Below are 22,681 nucleotides of genomic sequence, written 5' to 3' on the forward strand. Positions count from 1 at the left end.
TTATTTAAAATGCTCGAATAACATTTATTCGCACCTGTTATAACTGATTTTCATATAATCTTTGACACTATAGCTATTCCATTTTGAATAATAAATAAATTATCGAGGTAATTTTATTCTTCATTACATTAATTCTCTTTACACAACCGTTTGAAAATTTTGATTCCAAACACAAACACTGCAAAGGGTTCATTTCTCTTCCATCTTCTTCATCTCCAACCCAAAAACCTCATCCATAAACGCAACCTTTCTCCTCTCTCCCTCCTCTGATTCTCCCTTTCTATTTATCAGCTCGCGCTCTAATTCTTTTTTCTTCTATCCTCCTCCCCCCCTAACCCCTCCTTCCACAGCAAAATCAGCTGTTCCCTCTCCTTCTCTACCTCCCCACCTCTTCCTCTCCACGATCTCTATCCCACCAAGGGCGCTCCTCCTCGTCGCTGGTCGCCTCTCCCCACTCCTGGACGTCCGGCCGCGTCCGGACGCGTCGAGGCGTCCTCGCGGCGCGTCGCGGCGCGCTCCCGCGGCGGGCTTGCGCCCGAGCCGTCGCTTTTTACGCCGACGCCGACGCCGACGCAGCGCCGGTGGCTCGGAGTCGGCGTAGTCTGGGGCCTGGCGTCCTCCCGTTCGGGAAGAGAAGCTACTGGGAGAGCCGAGAGAGAGAGGATCGCCCGTGTCCGTGTGTGTGTGCACGTCCTCCTCGTCCGTGATCCTCGTTGTCGCGCTCCTCGGTCCACGCTCGAACAGAGGGAGAGGATCCTTCTTTTCTTCCTCGTACTTTTCTAAAAATTTGTGTCCGATTAAAAGAAAGAAAGAAAAAAAGAAAAAAATTAACTATCGAAAATACATATATATATATACATATATAAAGCTGGATCGTTACGGAAGATTATATATCGTAGAATCAAATTCGCAACCCCTCAAGGGAGATGGAATAAGAGAGGAATCGGAGGAGAGAGGAAGAAACGAGAGGAAGAGTGAGAGGAGAAGAGAGACGTTCCGTAAGGGTTAGAGCCGGCCTGCTCGCGAACGGTGAAGGGGGGAGGGGGGAGAGCGGCGCGAGAAGGGTAGGGAAAGCGAAGAGAAGTAGGGGGGGGAAAGAAGCGAGAGGAGTAAACGAAGGAAGGAAAGGAAGAAAGAAAGAAAGAAAGAAAGAAAGAAAGAAAGAAAGACGAGGCTTCGCGAAGGAAGAAAGAGAGAGAGAGAGAGAGAAAGAGGGAAGGGAGAGGATATCGTAGTGGCGGACGAGTGAGGAGGATAAGAAGAGTGGGCGGGTGGGGGGAACGGGCGAAAGGGGGGACAGAGGGACAGAAGGACAGCTCGAGTGAGCGAGAGCGAGGGAGATAGGACGAGCGAGCCCCGTGTCTTGCGTGCCACGAGAGAGTATACAGAGAGGGCCTAAAGTCGAGAGTTAGGAGTTGTGGCTCGCGTGGTTAGATAGGATGCGTGTGCCTGGGTGCGGTGTTCCACCACCACCCGACAACCGACGGTTCAGCGACAACAGCCAGACAACAAGCGACAACGCAAACTGTAACCGCTGCGACAACAACAACAACAACAACAACAATAATAATAATAACAATAACAATAATACCAACGAAAACGTCGGTTCTTCGTTACAAGATAACGAGTATCGCTCGAGTAATAATAACAGTCGCTTGATCGCGCGCAATCAACGAAGGTTGAAAGAAACGCCTGGTGGTTGCCTCGAGCACCACGGTGCCGGGTGTCTGAACGCGGACACGGCTCGTTCCAGCCGATTTCCGGCCCGGAGATCGAGGGAGAGACAACCGTTCGCCCCTGCTTCCTCCAACCTTCCTTCGAAGAGGGACTCGAGGATATCTTGGAGTCTTCGGTCTTGGAGGGATAACACGTTGCCCGTTGCTCCCTGGCTCGGCGGAGAGTGGAATACAATTGTTGTTGTGTAGCCGGGGAAGAGGGAAGCAGGTCCGTACCACCGTATTATCCGCCGGAGAGCGGGTGGCCGACCAGCTGGAGCACCGTCCCACGGCGGCGTTCGTCGGCGTCGCGCGGCGTCGGGACGACGCTACTGGCGAGCACAGGCTCGCTGGAGGAGCGCAGCCGGCTTCAGCCTGTACCGCGGCCGACGTCCCAGCTACTCATGTTCATCCCGGATACACTGAGGAGCTGCATGGTGGAACCGGATGTCTCGACTTACCTGCAGGCCCCTTCCGTAGGACAGGTGTGCCTTCGACAACCAAAAATCGAGTTATTTCTTTCTTCTTTTTTTTTTATGTTTGTTTTTTGTTTTGTTTTGTTTTTTTTTTTTTTTTTTTGCAAATATTGGAGTTACCAAGTTAAGGAGTTAACTTAACGGTAAAACAGTGCTTCGAAATTGTAAAGATTTCGAGTTTCGAGTTCGAATCCGCTTTTTCTTGGTTTTTTTGGGGGAGGGAGAAGGGCTGGTTCACGATTCGACTTAGAGCCGCTGCTTGAGGCCCGCGCTGTGCTGATGCTTTTTTGGCCCGTAAAGTTCTACGCTCCATGCTTTTACGCTTGTAAAGACTTCTAAAGGGTTATTTGGTGCGATCGTTTGGGAATTCGTGGGTGGTTTTTTGCTGGAGTGGTGTTTGCTTGGCAGTGGATGGATGGAGTTTTCGGTAGTGGTTCGAAGTTGTTTTGGGAGTTGAAAAATGAGGTTGTGCTTTTGGAATCGTCGTGTTTATCTTTTCTTCTTCTTTTTCTTCTTTTTTTCTATGGAAAATCCATGTGACGTTTCGAATATATTCTCCTTTCTGAGAAAATGATAATCTTACAATCATTTTTTTCCGTTTCGATCTGACGAAGAAGAGGGAATTGAAAAGATGAGAGAACACGTGCGACTCGCGTGCATCCATCTACGTTTTTCCGATCGCCCCCAAAGAGACGTAAACACGTCGAGTGTTTTGTTTGGAAAGTTCGCGATCCCGGCGCTTTTCGCGGAAACTCGTCGAGCCTGTGATTCATCCGTCGAATTGTGCATCTTGTGGATATACGTTTCATCAAATAGAACGGATATTTCTTCTTTCATCAAACACGGTAAAACGTGGCGAAAATCTGTCCTAGAATCTGTGAGAGCTAGAGCCCGAAAATTACGTAATCGTTTCCTCCGGTTATTCCTGAAGAGATCGAGAATCTCGTTTCTTCCAAAAACATTTTCTTTCTTTTTTCCCCCCCTCCCCTCTCCCGAAAAATAAAACAAAAATAAAACCACGACGTATATAAATAATTCTCAGTTGTTCTCACAAAACTTCAACGCAATAAAGAAAAATATTCGTTCTCAGAGGCAGAATTCGCAAACAAGAGAAACCGTTCAAAATATCATCAAAACACATTCCTCAAACATTTTCAAACCTCAAACCGATCCGAAAAGGAGAAATGAGAAGACGATTCTTAGAAAATACCGTCAAAACTCGCAATCCATGCAATCCAAAAGAAAGATAAGAAGGTAATCGTATCCTCAAACATCCTCAAACACCTTCAAACATCTTCAAACGCGACTTTTCAAAAGACGAAAAAAAAGAAAAAAAACGCGAAACGCAGTATGCGAAAGATCGAAACACTTGAGGATACCTCGATCTTCGGATACCTCTCGCAAGAAAGAGAAGAAGATAGGAAGAAGCCGCGACGCGTGACTTAATAACTTCGTCTCCACGCGTACGGATCGGCGCGCACGCCTTTCCTCGTATCTTCTCCCGTATCTTCTCTCTCTCTCTCTCTCTCTCTCTTCCCGAGTTGATACGCGTCAGCTGATTTTCAGCAATGCGGGCTTTCGTTTTCGTGGCGCGGGAACGATGCTTAATTATGTAAGGAAACGCCTATTTATATACCCGATAATCAACGGTTCGTTACGTAACGGCGGCCCACGCCGCGTCACACGCTCAAAACTGTCCACCGCCGATTTTTTTTATATTTAGATTCGCAGATCGCTTTTATGACGCTTTACGCGACGCGCCGCGCCACTCGTCAACTGCGATTACATTCACGTACGTTTCGCTCTTCGGCCTCGATCTTGATCGAACCTCTCTTCTTTGCTTTTCTTTTTCTTCTGGCCAGAGGAACGAGAGAGACACGTGAGGCAAGGGGATAATAGTGAGAGATCGTTACATTCCTCCTTTCTTCGCATTCTTCCACGAGATTGGGTATTTTGTGAAGTAAAGTAAGGGTAAAATTTTGAAAGGGTTGACTTGAGATCGAGATACTCTTAGATACTTATTAGCGTTTTTTTTTTTTTCCAGATGATGTCGAGTTCGAATTATTTTTTAAACTATATTTAAAGACTATATTTAAATACGATTGAATTACAATAATTTTAGATCGAAAGTTTAATTTATAGATTCGAAGGTATCTGTCTATGTCGAATATATGAAAAATAAAATTTCGAATTATCGTCCGTTCGTGCAGCTATCGACTATTTTCCCCTAATTGTCAAAGCGAGAGGAGAGAAGTTTCGAGAACCCTTTCGAGGCGACAATCGGAATCTCGTAGCCCACTTAGGCGGTGAAATGTCGCGTGGATATAGCCAGGAGAAGGTTCGTTGTCCGCGTGCTCGTCTCCAGCAAACTTAGAACAGTCATTAGCGCCCGGGGCCGCTGATATTTGCTCTGGTGGCGCGTTCCGATACGTCGGCCGCGTGCATCAACCCCCGCGATTCCTCGATGGGAATGGCTTGGAAGGAAACCCACGTGACGAACGCTCAGTTTCCTTCCAGTATCGCGATATTCGCTCGGGAGAAGTGTCTATGGTGGGGATAAATTAGGAGCGGTGGGGGCGATAGGTAGAGGCGATTTATTAAAATTTTTGTTCGAATTGTAATCATCGAAACGAAGGATTCGGGATTGAAAATGATTAGATTTGCATGGGATTCGTTTTATAATTATTGTTTTCGATCGAATAAATTGATTTGTCAAGTCTTGGATTGTAATAGGATTCTTCTTATGATATTGAAAATAAACACTGAGTGTTTGTAAAAAGTATTTGAGATCCATCAAATTTGAAGGATTTTATTATCTTTGAATATTTAGTGTTTATTCGTTTCATTGTTCAAAAATTCTATTATAATTTAAGACTGTAATATATTACGTAATAAATATTTCTAAATTTCTATCTTTAGTAATTATTTATTTATAACAAAATAATTACAGAAGAGTAATGAATTTATATATAATTTTGTCAATTGATTATTAATTAATTTAAAATTAGTTTAAAATCAATATAATCAAGGTATTTCTTTTTATATCGTAGTATTAAAATTGTAAACGTGGAAATTTAGGTTATACGATTGAAAAGTATCTTATGCTTTGATTTTCGACTTATATACTTGAATTATTCAATGAATGATTTGGTACTTGGTAGATTTAAAATAAAATTACGTTGAGATTATGAAGATAAGATGATCTTTCGTATTGTACATAGAGAAATCTCTTTTTCTTATCTCGAGAAATGATTTATTTGAACATGGCAAATGTTTCATGATTCATGAATGAGAATGTAAGTGGCTTTCGTGACTGGAATATATCTTTAAACGAGTGTATTGCAATTTCATCGTGATAAAGTGAAATCGTTGGTTTCTTGTCGTAAATATGGATTTTCATTGATAGTTTGTTGTGGATTATGATGGAATGAATTTTTCTGCGATAGAAAAATTTTCTTTGTTTTTATAATTTTTTTTTCTTCACTTCTTGATCACTATCATCGTGAATTTAACTTATCCAACAATCTCAAAAGCCAAAGAAGATTTTCAAATATAGTATTTAAGTCACCTATGTCTTAACCAGTTGAGGGATAAATCCTTAAGCCCACTACTAGGCAATCTAATCTTGTAACAAAACCACTTCCAAAATCCTTAACCATCTCTTTATCCCTCTCCAGTTCTAGGCACCTGTGAATCCAACTTGTCCAATAACCTCAAAAACCAAACAAAATGATCAATTGAAAGATTTTTTAAACTCACTATCAAGGAATTTAATTATTTAAAATCTTAATCATCTCTTTATTATTTTATCCTCCTTAATTATCTGTGAATCTAATTTGTACAATAATTTCAAAAGCTAAAAAAGATTTCCATTCAAAACCATTTTTAAAGTCCTTAACTATTTTTTCATTCTTTAGATATTATATGAATTTAAATTATTTAATAACTTCAAAAACCATTGAAAATTCTTATAATTTTTAAAATCATTTAGTTCTAAACTACTTGAGAGATAAACATTTAAGGATTATCTTTATTATTCACTAAGCAATTTAACAAAACTATTATAGCATTAAACAAAACTATTTTCAAAATTCTTAACTGTTTCTTAATTCCTTTCCATCTCTAAATTCCTATGAATCCAACTTTTAAACCAATAATCTTAAAAGAAAATTTTCAAATGTAATTTTTAATCAATAACCATTCCTAATATTAATTAAAATATAAACCATTTAAACAAAACTATCTTTAAAAATCTTACTTCTTCATTGCTTTCCATCCATCTTATCCAATAACTTCAAAATTCAAAGAAAATTCTCATATGTAACCTTTAAGGCCATCAATAACCATTTCTAACCAATTGAACCAACTTTTAAAGCTCCCCACATAAACAAAACAATCTTCAAAACCCTTAACCACTTCTTCATCCCTTTCCACTTCTAAGCACCTGTGAATCCAACTTGTCCAGCAACCTCAAAGGCCAAAGGAGATTCCCATCCGACAACAACCAGTTCCACTAGTCAAAGGGTTGTCCTCTTTCCGTTTTACTACCGGCTTCCAGGCAATTCGTCTTATCTCGTGCAGATATCAGCTATTCGTTGCAAGCGGCAGTTTCCAGTATCAGGAATCGCGAAAGCGAGCCAGAGTCTATGCATATAACGCGTGTTTTCTTATCTACTCTGGAAAAAGGAAGAAAATGAAAGAAAAAAAAAAAATAAAAAAAGAAAAAGACAAAGAAGAATAAAGGAGGAAATCCATGTCAGTGTCTATCTTACGTAGAAGCGAGGAGTTTGGCTATCGATCGCCACCCTCCGCTCGTCTTTTCCCATTCTTCCTCTTCTTTCTTACAAGCCACGCGGACCAGCGACACGCAGCGTGCGACGTTCGTTTCTTGCTGCGGACCTTCGACCCCTCCTTACCTCGATATTTCGAGGGAATATTGCTTTTGGGAGTGAGTCGCTCGTAGGAATGCGTTCCTTGGAAGGATGGTGGAGTTTGATAAAGTTTTGCATTAGGTTATGGAGTGTAGAGGTAGATTCTCTCAAGAATGAAGGATTTACGATGGTTTAGTATTACAAACGTGGACGTGTGTCGCTTCGATTCGTGAATTAAGACGAAGAAATAATTTCGAGGTTAGGAAGTAGTATAAGTTGAATTCAATTCTTCAAGCCAGTTTGAAATTGAAATTTTCAACATCTTTCAGCAATCTTCTCATAATAGAATTTAAATTTTTTAAATCTTTTGGATATCTAGATAGAAAAAGATCTTTGAAAGAAATAAAATGGGTTTCATTCTTCTTTCAAATAGGTTTAGGCATTTTAAATTGGAATATATGAGATCGAATTTTAAGGCTTTTGTATTGTCTTCTTAACAATTCATGGATCAATTTTAAAACATTCAAAGAGAATTTGAAGAATTTTTCGCCCGTTTTTGGTATCTCGATTCGACAGTTCGGGGATACTACGAATCTTCCTTTGGGAAGATTTAGAATGGAATTTCCACGGAATCGAGGCGGGCCGATGCGCCACTATTTTTAGCGCTTCGAAAAATCAGTTCCATTGTTTTTTCGCGGGTTTATTGACGCGGAAAGCGGCGGTGGCTAGGGCAGGAAGCTCCGCGGGGAATTGGAACGTGGCAAGAATCAATTTTACCCGGCCTTCTTCCTCGAGTTTCGCGCAATTTGCCGATCGTCCCGCGGGACGTCCCTTGTTAGGCACCATCGCCTCCTGTCGCAGTGTAAATTTTACCCTCGACGATCGAACAATGACAGTTCCCTTCGAAATTTACCATAAATCTCTCCTCTTCCCGTAACGATATAGAACGTGTTCGAATTTTCCATCAATTTCTACGACGGCGAGAATTTTTCCGAGTGAAGTGTCCAAAGTTGCTATTCATCGTCCATCGTTTTATTAATATTATCCGTTTTACAATTTCAATGAATTTTTATAAAATCTTTTGCTTGTCCATGAAAAGCTGTACAAATATCTTCTAATTCCACCGTTTAACCTCTTTGACCACATTGCACATATGTTTAGTTTCTTTAAATAAATTAAAATTAAAAAAGTAAAAGTACAGAGAAAGAAAAAAAATTAAAAACTCGAAACACTTGACAATATTCCATTTTACTCGACAATCACTACTTTGAAACTATTATGTATATATAACGATGTCTTTCGATGCTTATAGTGTCCCTCGAAGAGATTAAATTTCTCGTAACTTCATTCACATCAAACTAAGTTGAAGATAGGTTAAATGCTCTTCACTAAAATCTATAGGAAAACTATAACTCAATCGTGCGTAAAACCGAGCATCTCTCGAGATATAAGAAAAAAAAAAAATCTTTTCTTTCGATCAATCGAATCAAACGATAAAAGTACACCAATCGAATTGCACGATCGAAACGAAGGATAGAAAGGGAGAGGAATAGCGATCCACGAAGCAAGAGAGCGGGATTGGAGGGAGGGACGCGTCGCGGGAGAGGGCAGAGCGACAGAGCATGGGGAGGGGTGTGGAGCTTTCGGTGGGTGGGGAGAGGGGAAGTTGCGTCGGTTCGAGGGCAAATCTAGTAAGCTAGGACAGAGGCTATTAATAACTGTTTGGGGTGCCGTACCTGGCCGCCGCGCGGTGCCTTCGGCGCGCGTCTAGATACGCGCGTCTCGACGACCGGCGTCTCAGTGTCGTCGCGACGACCGACGTCGTACCCGTCGTTCCGGCGTCGACGTGCTCCTTCTTGCACGGTTGATTCGCGATCAAGCGTAATTCACCGACCATTCTTCGTTCCGACGCGTCTTCGTTCTCTCGCCATCGCCATTTTCGGCCATTTTCTGCCTCGTTGAAATAATTATTGTTAAGAATAAGCAGAAAACGCGTGGATAAATTTTCTAGTCGTATATACGTGGTATAAAATCGTTGTATAAAATCGATCGTTGGATCGAAAGGTTCGATATCGATAGTGGATCGAGAAGGGTACAGTGGATTGGCAGGCGACCAGAGTGGATCAGTGTCGTTCGAGCGATCGACTCGGTGAAACGATCGACCATCACGGTGGGAGGAGAAACGCGTCTCGGTGATCGGATGCAGACTGATTGGCTCCTTGGAGGAGGATCAGCTGATCGTGTGTTAGCTGGAATATAACGTGTCGATCGTTTTAGTTGTTACGAGGTGGGATCGTTCGTTCTCGAGGTGGTTGGCAACGTTTATTTTATCAAGATTTTTTTTCCAGTAAGTATTTGGGAGATTGGACGAGCGTCGGTGGCTTTCGAAACATTTGGATTTTAATGGAAAAGGATATTTTTTGGTATGTTATTTTCGAAATTTTTTTCGTTTAGATTCGATCGTGGCTTATTTTATATGAACAGAGTTGGAACGATAGTGCAATCGCGTAGTGACGTAATTGATAGTACAATCTCGAAATCGATTCTTTAAACGTGATTTTGGATATAATTAGGTTAGGTGTTAGGATTATATCGATTGTTTAATCGATTTTCTTTTCGTTTTCTTCTTTTTGAACGGATGGTTCCTTTTTTTTTTTTCTTTTTTTTAGTCTTTTTCGTTCTCTCTTTTTTATTTTCTTTTTACCGACGTTGACGTGGCCTGAGATCGCAGAATAAACGTATTCTACGTCGACTCGTCGCGATAAACAAGCGCAACCGCGCAGAATCCGCGTCGATTTATTACCGACAACTACGCACCAAAACTCGTCTTGCAAATAGAAGTTTCCCGCGACACGTGCACTCGGCAGAGCTCTCTTTCGAAACTTTCGAAACTCGTTGTATAAAAACCCAGAATTTAAATAGAAAAAAAAATATTTGTCCAAACTCGATAAATATTTAAAAAAACATATAATAATTTATCGAAATCCAGTTTCAAATCAATTTCAAATTTCTCTTCGGTAAGATAAAAATTCTCGATCTTTCAAAATTAACGATCCACCATTTTAACACAATTTTAAATTCTTCTCTTCGTTTTAATTAATCAATATCTCATTTTACGAATCTTGAAATAAAATTTCTTTAAATCAATGTTTCCAACGATTGATTTCGAAGCAATTCTTTCGACACTTAAATCTCGTTTCTCGTGGAGCAGGATCGTTCGGTTCATCAACCCTCGAGAAACCCGGGCGGATCGCGCGTCGATCTCCCCTTCGTCCTTGCCTTCCCCTGGTCTTTTCCGCGATGACGACGCGTTCAAGCGTCACTGTGCGCCTCCTTAATGCCTTTGATTTTCGTTCGTCGCCGAAAATAACGGAGTGTCGTATAGATAGACGCGAGAGAGCGCGGCCAGCCGAGATTCGGTGACAAAGCGGGCGAGCGAAAAAATCTCCATCCGTAGATTTTTCTTCGAGCGTTTGGTGCGAAAAGTTGTCCGTCGAGGATTCGATATGAATAAAAAAAAATTTATAAAAGACAAATTCTCTTCTCACGAATTGATTTATCTGTATCGATGGCACGTCGAAAGCATAAACACCCGATAAAAGATACAATTAAGCGTTTCTCTAAATTTTTCTTTTCCGTGCAAAAATGATAAAGAAAAATTTATATAGATTAAAATAAATTCTTCCACAACGTTGATTAAAATATTTCCAGAATTCGAGGCCAATAACGTCGATCAGATTTTTTTCAAAATTTCAGAATAAAGTTATTGTTATTTAGAAATACTCGAATAATAAACGTTTATTCCAATATTCGACCGCTTTTCGAGCCTACGGTTAATTACTTGATTACACGACGCTTTGAATAATAAATTACCCATCGTACTCTTTTATTCTTAACTCGGTCCGACCCGACTCGATTAAAATTTTGGCCACGATCGAATTTCTCATTCGAAACAGCCACCTTCGATCGCTTCGTCGAGGCCGCAGCTCGAAATCATTTCCCAGCCACCGACACAAAATCGTGGTCCGTTTTCCCTCGGCAGAGACCCATCCTCGAGGATCGAAGATTCGCCGGGTAGACCCACCGGAGTCTCCCCCCTCCCCCCTCCCCCGAGGAAGCCAATAAATCCTCGAGAGTACGCAGACGACGAAGAGAGAAGAGAGAAACCCTTTACCTCTCTGCTTGCTCGAGCATGCTAACGAGACGCAACCCAGGAAGAGACTTAACCTCTCCAAGATAAAAAAGAAAAAAAAGAAAAGAAGGAAAAGAAACTGAAAACACTCGTGAGAAGAATTCGAGAGGAGGCGAGGAAAGAAGAATCGGTGAAGATTTAAATCGACCGATTGTGGTCGATTCTTCTGGGCGAAACAGGGAGGGAGGGAGAAGGAGAGAGAGAGAGAGAGAGAGTGGTGCAGATGAGGCCACGATCAATCTGCGATAGGGTGGCGGAGGAGTATTACGAGCCTGACGGTTGTTACTGCGAGAATCGGTGCTTCTGACAGCCGGACGGCAGGAGGGACAGACAGACGGTAGTGTGCCACAGCAGCCGCAGTGCTTGCGAATACTCGATGGTTCGTGTCGTTTGACGCTTGTGAAACAGAGGCCAGCCTCTTCCCTTTTCACCTTCCCTTTTTTTTCTTTCTTTTTCGATCGATTCTAGATTCACGGATGGGATATATATATATATTATACAATTTATAGACGCGTTTTAAAACATTTGGCTAAGAAATATTTTCGTTTCGGTGATATTTCTCGAGATATAAAATATAAGAAGTTGGAAGTTTTTCTCAAAGAATCGAATCCTGCCTTTGATAATTGAATTTTATATTTCTCGATCATTAGCGTGTCTCTATTAGAATAATATTGAAATCATTCGATATTTTTTTTTTTTTCCCCCATACACGTCGAAGAATATGTAGAAGAATGAGAGGAGGATGAGATCGCAGTTGAACGCCATATTGTTCCGTCGACAAATATTCCGATCGGGCGAGAGAGAGTTCTCATCTCTCTCGGGGCGAGAGAATCCGGCGAAAAATTCATCGTTCACCGTGGAACGATGTTTACATCCCCTTGAAGCGTGAATCGCGTCTATACGAGAGATCGCATTTGCCTGACAAAGGGACCAATAATCGATCCCTTCCCCCTTCTCCCCCCCCCCTCCATTTTTCTCGTCGCCCCGTGAACCGGAAACGGAGATTCGGCCACGTCTCGACTCCGGAACCGTTCGAAGTCGCGATAAGAGGCCGATTTCCCGAGGATGTCCGAGGGCGAGGTTTTTCGTTTTTCTTATCTCTTTGGTCCGGGCTGGGATTCGAATAATTTGTCCATTCCGATTCATTGAAAAAAAAATTTTTTTTTTTTTTTTTTTCGTATATATTTCGTTTCGAGGTAGGTTTTTTTTTTATAGCAGTTTGTTAGGAAGACAGAAAATCTTTGATTTCATTGCATATCCTATTGCATGAAAATTAATCGAGACAATCCTTGCATGATATACGAGAAGTAATAAGTTGAGGAAGCGTTTCATTTACGAGAACGAGAGAATATTCTTTTGTGAAACTAACCTTGAGATTTTCAAATACAAATACTAATTTTTTTAATTTATTCTGTAAAGAAGTTTAAATTTTTATTACGAATCTTAAAAAATTAAGCTTTGAAAATAGCGCGCATAATAGATAGAATTCGAACGACCAATCAGCTTTCGTTTTCGTCGTGTCTTCGTTCGAACTCTTTCGATCATATTCGATCATATCAATTTCCAGGCACAATTAATTTTTAAGTAATTTAAAAAAAAAAACAAAATATTTAAAAAAATGTATAATTATAAACAAAATATTCGCTGTTTTGTTATTTTTTAATTTTGTATTAAAAGTTTCAACGAATAAAACTACGAATAAAAGTTCGAAAATGGCGCGGCTATACAGAGTTCGAACGACCAATCAGCTATTATCTTTGTCGCGTCCTCGTTCGAATTCGATTCGACGATGCTCTTTCCGAATGGAGCGCGTGCACGGTAAACATCGGTGCTGTTTGTATTCCTTTGGGACTCGTACGGGATGGGACGACGACGATTCGTGGATATCCCTCGTTCTCGACAGACGAAAACAAAGCCCGTTAAACGTGTCGCTAATCAGTTTGCGATCGTTTGTGCACGCAGGATGAGTTCCATCCATTCATTGAGGCCCTTCTACCATTCGTGAAGTCTTTCTCGTACACGTGGTTCAACCTACAAGCCGCCAAGAGGCGTTACTACAAGAAGCACGAAAAACGGATGAGTCTCGAAGAGGAACGTCAGTGTAAGGAGGAGCTTCAGGTGAGTGATTTTTTTACTTTTCGTTATTTGTTTTATCGTGGTACTGCGTTCGCGAAGTCGTGAGTTGACGCCACGCGTCATTAGATCGATATATTTTTCGATATATTTTTCAGTGAATAGAATTTTACATTTCTAATCTTATTATCTTCGAATCAATATCGAATTTTAGATTTTTCATCCTGATAATTTTCTAACGAATATCGAATTTTATATTTCTATGGATATAATCTTCGAATCGATGTCGAATTTTAGATTTCTAACCTCAATAGCCTCGTATCGAATTTTTAATTTCTATCGATAAATTTGTCAGTATTGAGATGACGTCGAATTTCTGTCTAATTTCATTTAATTTTCGGTTTTTGATATTACGTTGCTACGTAATTATTGCGCATTACTTCAATGCTTATTTTCTAATGGTATAGGCTTGTGAATTAGGCGTGGTATTGCTGGCGGTGATTCGTCATGTTTACGTTTAGAATGTTTTGATTACGTGCTTTTAGAATTCGTTATCATTTCTTTATTCTTCATTAAAATCCGTGTTCGTAATAAATAAATAAGATACTCGATCGTTCAGTGATATTTACGGTACTTTTTATCGTGGACATAGAATAAATTCTATTTAGTCATTACATTTGCACAACGAAAGCTACAAGTTCGTTAAAAGTTATTAGAAGGAACACGTGAGATGGCTCTGCTAAATCATCAAGGATTTGTTACCAACCTGACAATTTGAAACGTCAAATTAAGAGCGGATATTTAGAAGCGTTTAAACTGTCTCGTTCCCGGTTTACGATGAAAATTCGGCCGTTTAAAACGTGCCAGTTGTCGGCGAAAACGGTACACGGAGGTGCACACGCGATAACGAATCGATATAATACCGGCTGGAAATGTGATAAAAGTTCTGGGCGGGATTTTCATCGGCGAATGTCAGCGTACGTTTGCACGAAACCGTCATAGGCACGGAGGTGTGCTGCTAATTTCATGGTTAAGAATAAAAATAATGAGGTTCCGGCCTATTTCTGGCGCAGAAACGTCCTCGTGACGCGTGCTATCGCTCAGCCTCAAAGCCAGTAGCTCTCAATCGTCCTGCGTCTCGGTACTCTTTATTAATAGAACCATTTAGCGCGGGACCAGGGGCATTAACGATCCGTGTTTGTGAATCACGGAGCGTTTCGATGCTCGATCAATTTTCGATGATTTGTCAAACTTTAAAATATTGTGAACAGATTGTGAAATTAATTTTTTAACAGTTTGTATCGGGTTTATTATTAATTTTAATTTTATTTTATTTTTTTAAATTTTAATAGGACAGGGACTCTTCTAGGGATTTTTAGAGATTTAAGTTGAACTGTAAATTCATATATCGAAGTAGTTAATTTCTTTGAATTTTTACATTCCAGTTTTAGCTTTTTTTCTTTGAAACGAAGCGTCGAGATTTAGAATAACATCGAAGGATTTTTTTATTTCTTTTACGTAGATAGGTTTCCTATCTGGTAGTTAAGTTTCAAACAAAGCTCGTGTTTAACTTATCTAGATTTACGTTCCATCGAAATCACAGATCGGTTTACGACTCTTTTCTAAGTAAGTCGAGTTACTTTCGTGAAGTTAAATATGACCGTCGCCGACCGTCGATCACCTAACCTCAAAATCCAGCAACGTTCAGCTTCATTTTTTCGAGATGTACCGTGCGAAAAATGCTTAAAAGTTGGAGACAAATCATCCAATTCAACTTCTCCGAGACTTTTCAAAACGAAACTGATATCCCGATCCGTAGCTATCGTGGTGAGGTATATACCAATAAAATCCCAATAAACCGTCGTATCTATAACCTTCTCCAGATGGTCCAAAGAGAAACACATCCGGCCAATCGACCCCCGGCCCCCTTCGATCCCCTTCAACCGGAAGTTCAATTAAGAGGGAGGAAGATGAAAAAGAGAGAGAGAGAGAGAAAAAAAAAAACATGGAATAAACGGAATAAAAAGGAAAAGAGGACAAAAGAGAGAGAGAGGAAGAGAAAAAGCGGAAGAGAAGTCGGTGAACCCCGGATATCGAGCGAGGTTGCCGCGTCGGCTCGGTTCGACGAGTCATTGACATTCGAATTTTCGGCCGGACCGCAATCTTTTCCCTTCTGGTCCTTTTTTTTTTTTTCCTCTCTCTTTTTCTATTCCTCTCCCCGGTGGCGGCCTTCGCCACCAACCAAACCCCCTGCCAACCCCCTTTGGTGCACCGCTAACATCCGCCGGCTTTCTCTCGTCTCTCCACCGCAATTCGTATTCTCCCTCGCGACGCCGTTCGATCAATATTTTAATTTCGCGATGCTGCGGTATTTAGCGGGACCGAAAAGAACCGGACGGGCCGATGCTCGTGAAAGAAGCGTCGTCGTCCCACGTGGTGGCATCCACGATGTAGACGACGTGGATATCGATGGATCTGATGGAAATTTAGGGAAGATCGTCGTCCACGATTTTCTTTCTTCTTTTTTTCAATTTTTTTTCTCGTTTCACGACTCGATGATGGCCAATAAAGGATGGTAGAAAGAGAGAGAGAGAAAGAGAGCAAGTTGATCGGCGAAGGATAGTAATACTCTTTCGTGAACTTCTAAATTGCTCGTCTTGATCGCTTTTGGCCGGTGTATCGTCTCTTTATCGCTAATGTACTTCCCTCCCTCTCGATAATTTCCATCGAGTCCTTTATCCCTTTGGAACAATCTTTTATGAAAATTTTCGTAAAATGGGCGAAGAGGAGGGAGAGAAGAACTCGATAAGGACTCGAAGGATCAAATTAACTCTTAGAAAGAAGCAGAATGATCTCCTTCGATATTACTTTTCCTTTGCAACTTATCCAAAAACGGTAACTCCTTCAGATTTGGATTTTTTGCACAATTCTGTCCACGAACTATCGAGCTAATTCTTCGAGTGACGGAAACGAAGTTGTGCGCACTTTGTTGATCGGTCTGCTGCGAATTTCGTGCCGCGCTGGGGAGGGGGGAGGCGGGAAGGAGGAGGAGGAGGAGGAAGGTACGATGCGTGGAAGTTTTTAAAAAACGAAAGTGGCTCGGAGCCGTTGGCGCGCGCGCGGGTCGCGTTGAATTTTACATGAAGTACATTTAATCTGCGTCGCACGAAGCCCTGCAGGCACGGCCGAGCCCTCCTCTATTATATAGACGGGGGCTTTATGAAATTGTGACCGAGCGGAACATGCACCCCCTGTAATCGATGATTCTACTTGCTTGTCTGGTCGTTGATCTTTCAACGATTTTTTTGATAAACGATCTTTCGTTTATCGACTTGATCATCGATGAAGGAACTTTAAGTCGAACGTCGTTGAATCCGTTGTTGATTCGAATCGGAAATCGATCGGTCTCGGTTGTTGAATTGTTTTGCCCAGTTTTTAAAGTTTTAAAGAGGAAAGATTTTAGAAAACTTTTTTTCTTTTTCACGATAAATTTAAGTTAAGGAACTCTAAGAAAAATTTTCGATGGAAAGTTTTAAATGAGAAGGGATACTTTCTTTCGTGTTCTGTATTCGGTTCATTGATAAATATATTCGTTCGAAGTAAACTCTCCGATCGATGATTTCTTTTTTCGAAAAATCTTTTCATTTCTTCGATAAATATAAACGTTCAAACAAATTCGATGTACTTTCATGTTCAGTATTCTTAAACTTTTCTGCAAATCTTTCAAAAATTTTTCCATCCTTCCAACGAATCTATGTTTAGATTAATTCTTTGATGAACTTCTCCTTTAATTCGATCCTTTTCTCCAAAAACCTTTTCTTTCTTAGACTCTTTAACATTCTCAAACTTCTTTTCCAAAACATTTTGATTCTTCCAACAAATCTACATTTATAAATTAATTCTTTCTTCGTTTGATCTTTCTTTTTCACTTCTCTACATTCAAACATTCTCAAATTTCTCGATCATCTCTTTCTCCAAGAAATATCTTTTCATATACCTTTAATAAATCTCAAACTAATTCTTCTTTTCACTTCTTTACAATAAAACATCTTCTTAAATTCTTCAACATCCTGAAACTTCTGAATGATCTTTTTAAAAAAATTTTTTCATCCCTTTTCACTCCTTCAAACACCTTTAAATTCTTCAACAGCTCAATCTGTTTCTCCAAGAATCTTTTCTTCAATAAATCTAGATTCAAATTCTTCAAGAAACTTCTTCAATCAACAATTTGTTTCTCCAAGAATCTTTTCATATACCTTCAATAAATCTCAAACTAATTCTTCTTTTCACTTCTTTACAATATTTAAACATCTTTTTAAATTCTTCAACATCCTCAAACTTTTCTCTCTCCAAAAATCTTTCAAATAAATCTAACGTTCAAACAAATTCTTCAACATCCAATCACCCCCTTTTCACTCCTTCAAACACCTTTAAATTCTTCAACAGCTCAATCTGTTTCTCCAAAGAATCTTTTCATATGCTTTCAATAAATCTACATTCAAATTCCTTCCTCCAAGAAACTTCTTCAATCAACAATTTGTTTCTCCAAGAATCTTTTCATACGCCTTAAACAAATCTACATTCAAATTCTTCAATAAACTTTTCAATCAACAATCCATTTCTCTAACAAGCTTTTCATATATCTTCAATAAATCTACATTCAAACAAATTCTTCAATACTTCCTGAAAACTTCTTAATCAACCATATCCCTCTCTCCAATAATATTTGCCTTCCATAAATCTTCAAATTCAAATTTTTCAATAAATCTCTCAATCAACAATCCGTTTCTCCAAGGGATCTTTTCATACTCCCTCACAACAAATCTACATTCAAATTCCTCAATAAACTTCTCAATCAACAATCCGTTTCTCCTCCGAAAAAACCTTCCTTTTCACTTCTCACATACAATATTCAAATATTATTCTCAAATCCTTCAATTATCCTCAAAATCTTCCCCTTCTCCAAAAAAACCTCCTTTCCACCTCTCCAATCTCCAAAACCTACCAATTCAAACCAACATTCTTCAACATCCCACATCGACTCTTTTCACAATCCTCTCACACAAATCTTCATTACATCTCTTCAACAAATTCTCAAACTTCTTCTCCCTTCTCTCCTTCAAACAAACCCCTCTCATCCCCTTTTGAAATCCCTCTCCCCCCCTCTCTCTCTCGTTTCGAATTCGAACGCGTCGTTAATCGGGCGACGACGCATTTCGTCGTCTCTGACCTGAAAATTTTCGTGCCGGCTTTCTAGCCGCTCGACACACAGGCCACGTACGCAGATGCTTTCCAGAAAGAGGCGGGAAAAAAAAAAAAAAGAAGGAAAAAAAAAAGGAGCGATACACATTTCATGGCGTTCGCGGATAAAAAGCGACGACGCGTTCCTCGTTGACATGCGACGCCCGTCCCCGCGGAAAATTGGAATGGACGTTTCGAGCGAGCGAGCGAGCGAGAGAGCGAGAGCGAGCTAGCGAGCGATAGAACGAGAGCGAGAGAGCGAGAGAGCGAGAGCGAGCGAGCAAGCGAGAGAACGAGAGCGAGAGCGAGAGAGCGAGAGCGAGCGAGCGAGCGAGAGAACGAGAGCGAGAGCGAGAGAGGGAAGGAGAGGGGGGTGACCCTCCACCTGCGCGTATCTCTCTTACTCCATTTTCTAATCTTTGAAAGCCGGGAGTATTCGATTCCATCGAACGCACAGGAACACAACGAGTGTCGCACTTTCTCCAGATCTAGATTCGCGTCTACCTTTCGTTTAAGTTCGATTCTTCTTTCTCTCCGTTTCGTTTTCCTTTTTCTTTTTTTTTTTTAATCGTTGTTCCTCGCCAATTTGCAATTGCGCTTGCAAGGGATTTATTTTTATTTTGGATGGAGGAGGGGTTCTTTTTTAAAAGAAAGAATTCGTTTTCGATTCTCTTTCGAAATTGAGTATGTATGTTTCTTTTATTCTCAATCTTCTTTTATTAAAATTGAGCATCCCAAATGCCATTCTAATGCTAAATTGTATTGGTGCATTTTCAATTTTGTATGTGTGTATATTGTGTTTTTAATCTTCTTCTGAATGTTGGACGAGGGAAATTTTTTTTTAATCCGAATATTTGATCCAGTGTCTGAATTAATAATTCCAAGGTTTCTCTGATCTTCGATTTTCTTTCGATTCTGCGTTCTTATCGGTAGACGTAACAATTGTTGGATAAAAGGAATATTTGCTTCTTTTCTTTGTAACTAAGATTGTTAAATTTTGGCAAAATTTTCCAACAACTTTCTTTTTTCTTTATCTAAGAATAAAAGAAAGAAGGTAATTGGAAATTCTGGAAGCAGATTTTTTCCACGATAAAAATCGAATGTCTCATGTGTTTGTAAATCAATCGAATCCAGAGTTTGAAATAATTTTAATCGCACATTAACGAAATAAATCGCGAATGGAGAGATTTTTTTTTTTATTCTCAATCTTCTTTTATCAAAATTGAGCACGTCTCCCAAATGCCATTCGAGCTAAATTGTACTGGAGCATTTTCAATTTTCTTCTTCTGGATTAATTTTTATTTTAATATTGCAATTTTTTTTAACAATGAAAAAAGCTCCTCGTAGCAAGATTGTAGACAGATTTTAATATTCTAATAATTTTCTAATAACTTTCGTTTTGTTTTTATAAATTAACTCGATGTTACAATAGAAAAGAGAAATTTTTATAAATTAGAAAGTTTAAAGGAATCGTGTCCTCAGCGGATACAATAATCGTAAAATAGATAAAAAAATTATTAAACGGAAGTTCATTAGAAAATTATGAAAAAGAACATTTTCATTTTCGACGATTTTCCCTTCCGATTTATATGTAAAATTATTAGCATAATTTTCCGATAACTTTCTTTCTTGAACGAAAAAAAAGAATCGAAACATCGAAAGGAATGTTTGATTTGACCGACATTAATCTCGATTCGATCGAGATCCACAGTTTCCAGAAGCTTGTTTAACGTTTACTCGCGATTTTTCACCACTACAGTGTTGTTTCAATCAGTGAACGCATAAATGAAGGAGGAGGAGGAGTCTTGCTTCGTTATCAAGATAGGAAAAGAGGAGAGAGGGAAGCTGTACACAGCTCAAAGGCGTGAAAAAGAAAAACTTTAGTCCGAATTCCGAAAAAAAAGATCCGAGGAATTTACAAATCAATATTAGATTCTTATTGATCGAAGATAAAGAAATATGTCGGCTCGTCACTCAAATTGTTGTACAAAATTTTATTTTTCTCCGATTCTTGAGCCTATATGGAGATTTAATTTTTAGAAAGGAATATCGCTTCTTATTACTTCATTCAAAAATATGTATATAACATAAATATATAAATATATAGAAAAATAAATATAGTATAATATATAACTTAAAATAAAAGAGAAAAAAAAGTCAACAAGTAATTAAATAAAAATGAAAAGTACGAAATTACGGTTTTTTAAAATATTGACGATAACATTAAATATATTTACTTACGATTAAAAATTTGCTAATTTTATTATGAATTTGTTGATTCGGCCGCCGTGGTGACTGAGACTCGCCTCTCGAGCGCGAACGGTTAATACATCTGATCGATACGAGTGAGTGTGGGTATATAGAGAAAAATTGTTAAAAAGAACGATCGACGGTTGGTAAAAAAGTATCGTACTTGGTAGTAGTAGAATTAGAGCTTTTAAAAAAGTTTCTCACGCCTCGACTTCTTTCGCTTGACTAAGAGCGATATATATTATATTCTCGCTCATATATCCGTGAAAGGAAGGAAACTGCCCGAAAAAAACTCTCTGTTTACACGCACCGTGGAGAGGAAGGAATAGCCCGATAATCGCGGCTCGCCTATTAACCTCTTCGTGGAAAGGTCTCGGCGAGTGCCCTCGAAAAAGCACGACACTCCTTTTTCCTCCCCACCCATCCAATCTATCGTTAAAAGTAAAAAAAAAAACTCATATATAAATCTCTCCCCGTATAGCCGTACCATCCACCACTTTCCAAAAAAAAAAAAAAAAGACGCGAATTGAAAGGAAGAAAAACGAGAGAGAGAGATAGAGAGAGAGGTATCCGAAAATCCGTCGTTTTCTCTTAATTTCGAGACAGGCCGCAGGACGACGATATCGACTACTTCAATTCCATGAGAGAGAGAAAGAGAGAGTGAGCGAGAAATAGAAGGTAGAGGGGGGAGTTTTCGGTCTCTGTTTCGAGAGGATCCTGTTTCGAGAGAGAGGGACGAAACGTGGCACCGAGAGTCCGAGAAACGACTCGGTTTAGGGAAGGAGGGAGGAGGAGGAGTGAGAAGAAGGAGAACCCTCTCGCCCCTTCGGCTAGAGGGACAAAGATATCGCAGCGAGAACAGTGTGGGAAGAGGAGGCCGAGCGCAAAATGTGTGCAGAGGACAGAGAGAGAAAGAGAGCGAGTGCACCGACCAACACCCGCAAGAAGTATCCTTGGTACACGGGTTTGTACAACACACGACGAGGCTAGTTTTCGGGGGCTGGTGGTGGGACAGAGACGGATGGGGTGAAAGGAAGGAAGATGGAGAAGAAAGGGTTGGGATATGTACATACACGTATACATATATATATATATGTATATATATATATATACATATACATACATATATATATATATATATATATATATAGAAGCGTGGCCGGTTGCGGGGAAAAAGAGAAACGGAGATGGAACGAGGAGGAGGAGGGGGGAGCGTAGTAGACATGTAGCGCATACGCCGTCGCGACGGAGGCTGCGGCTACGCGGCGCCTACCAACCACCATCTATAATCTCTATGCGGATATCGATTTTCCACCCTGTATTTCCTAAATTTATGCAAACTAGCGTCCTCCACCCACCCACCCCTCCGTCTCTGCCCTTCGGCCCAACCGAACCCCCCTCTTCCCCCTCTCCCTGTCCTGTACATGTCCTATACCATCCTCTAACCATCTCTCTTACTCTCTCTCTCTCTCTTCACACTGGTTAGCTCGATGCACATGTATGTATGTACGTGTATGTGTGTGTATGTGTACGTGCGCCGGCCCCATTCATCTAACGAGCTGAAGCGGGCTATCGCATCACGATGCACCTCCTCGCACCTCCTCGTCACGTCGAGGAGAGGTGTATTCCAGTTTACGTTACGGGAAGGAGGGAGAAGAGGGGGTGAGTGGATAGGGTTCTCGATACACGAGGAGGGCGACCGCTTGTTAATGTGTCGGATTACTCGGGTTATTAATTTATATTCGAACGCGTGGCACCGCGTTAAGGGGGGGATTATCAGGAAAGTAGAGTAGGGGGGGGAGATTTATCGCGAGAGATTTTCTTTCTTATTCTTCCTTTTCTTTCCTTTTTTTTTTTTTTTTT

At 40.2% G+C, this 22,681-nt stretch overlaps 1 protein-coding gene and 1 long non-coding RNA gene across 8 annotated transcripts in view; one reads left to right on the forward strand and one right to left on the reverse strand.

The window, feature by feature from the left end:
• Positions 1–1,166: 1,166 nt before the first annotated feature.
• The window catches only part of LOC122718181 (nuclear factor 1 X-type), a 78,717-nt gene continuing 57,202 nt past the window's right edge, over positions 1,167–22,681 (forward strand). For 4 of the 7 annotated variants that reach the window (XM_043943000.1, XM_043943005.1, XM_043942999.1 and 1 more), the window contains exons 1-2: positions 1,167–2,200; positions 13,217–13,372. In XM_043943000.1, the coding sequence (XP_043798935.1) occupies positions 2,120–2,200; positions 13,217–13,372 (237 nt within the window). In that variant the 5' untranslated portion in view covers positions 1,167–2,119. The other 3 variants (XM_043943002.1, XM_043943001.1, XM_043942998.1) reach the window with 3 other exon arrangements.
• On the reverse strand, positions 6,484–8,474 carry LOC122718182. The gene is made up of 3 exons (XR_006347337.1): positions 7,976–8,474; positions 6,964–7,164; positions 6,484–6,867 (listed from the first exon to the last, which is right to left on the reverse strand). It is a non-coding gene; the product is annotated as an uncharacterized LOC122718182 (long non-coding RNA).

Source organism: Apis laboriosa, unplaced genomic scaffold (genome assembly GCF_014066325.1).
Source record: "Apis laboriosa isolate Shangri-la unplaced genomic scaffold, ASM1406632v1 scaffold5_cov152, whole genome shotgun sequence".
Classification (NCBI taxonomy): domain Eukaryota; kingdom Metazoa; phylum Arthropoda; class Insecta; order Hymenoptera; family Apidae; genus Apis; species Apis laboriosa.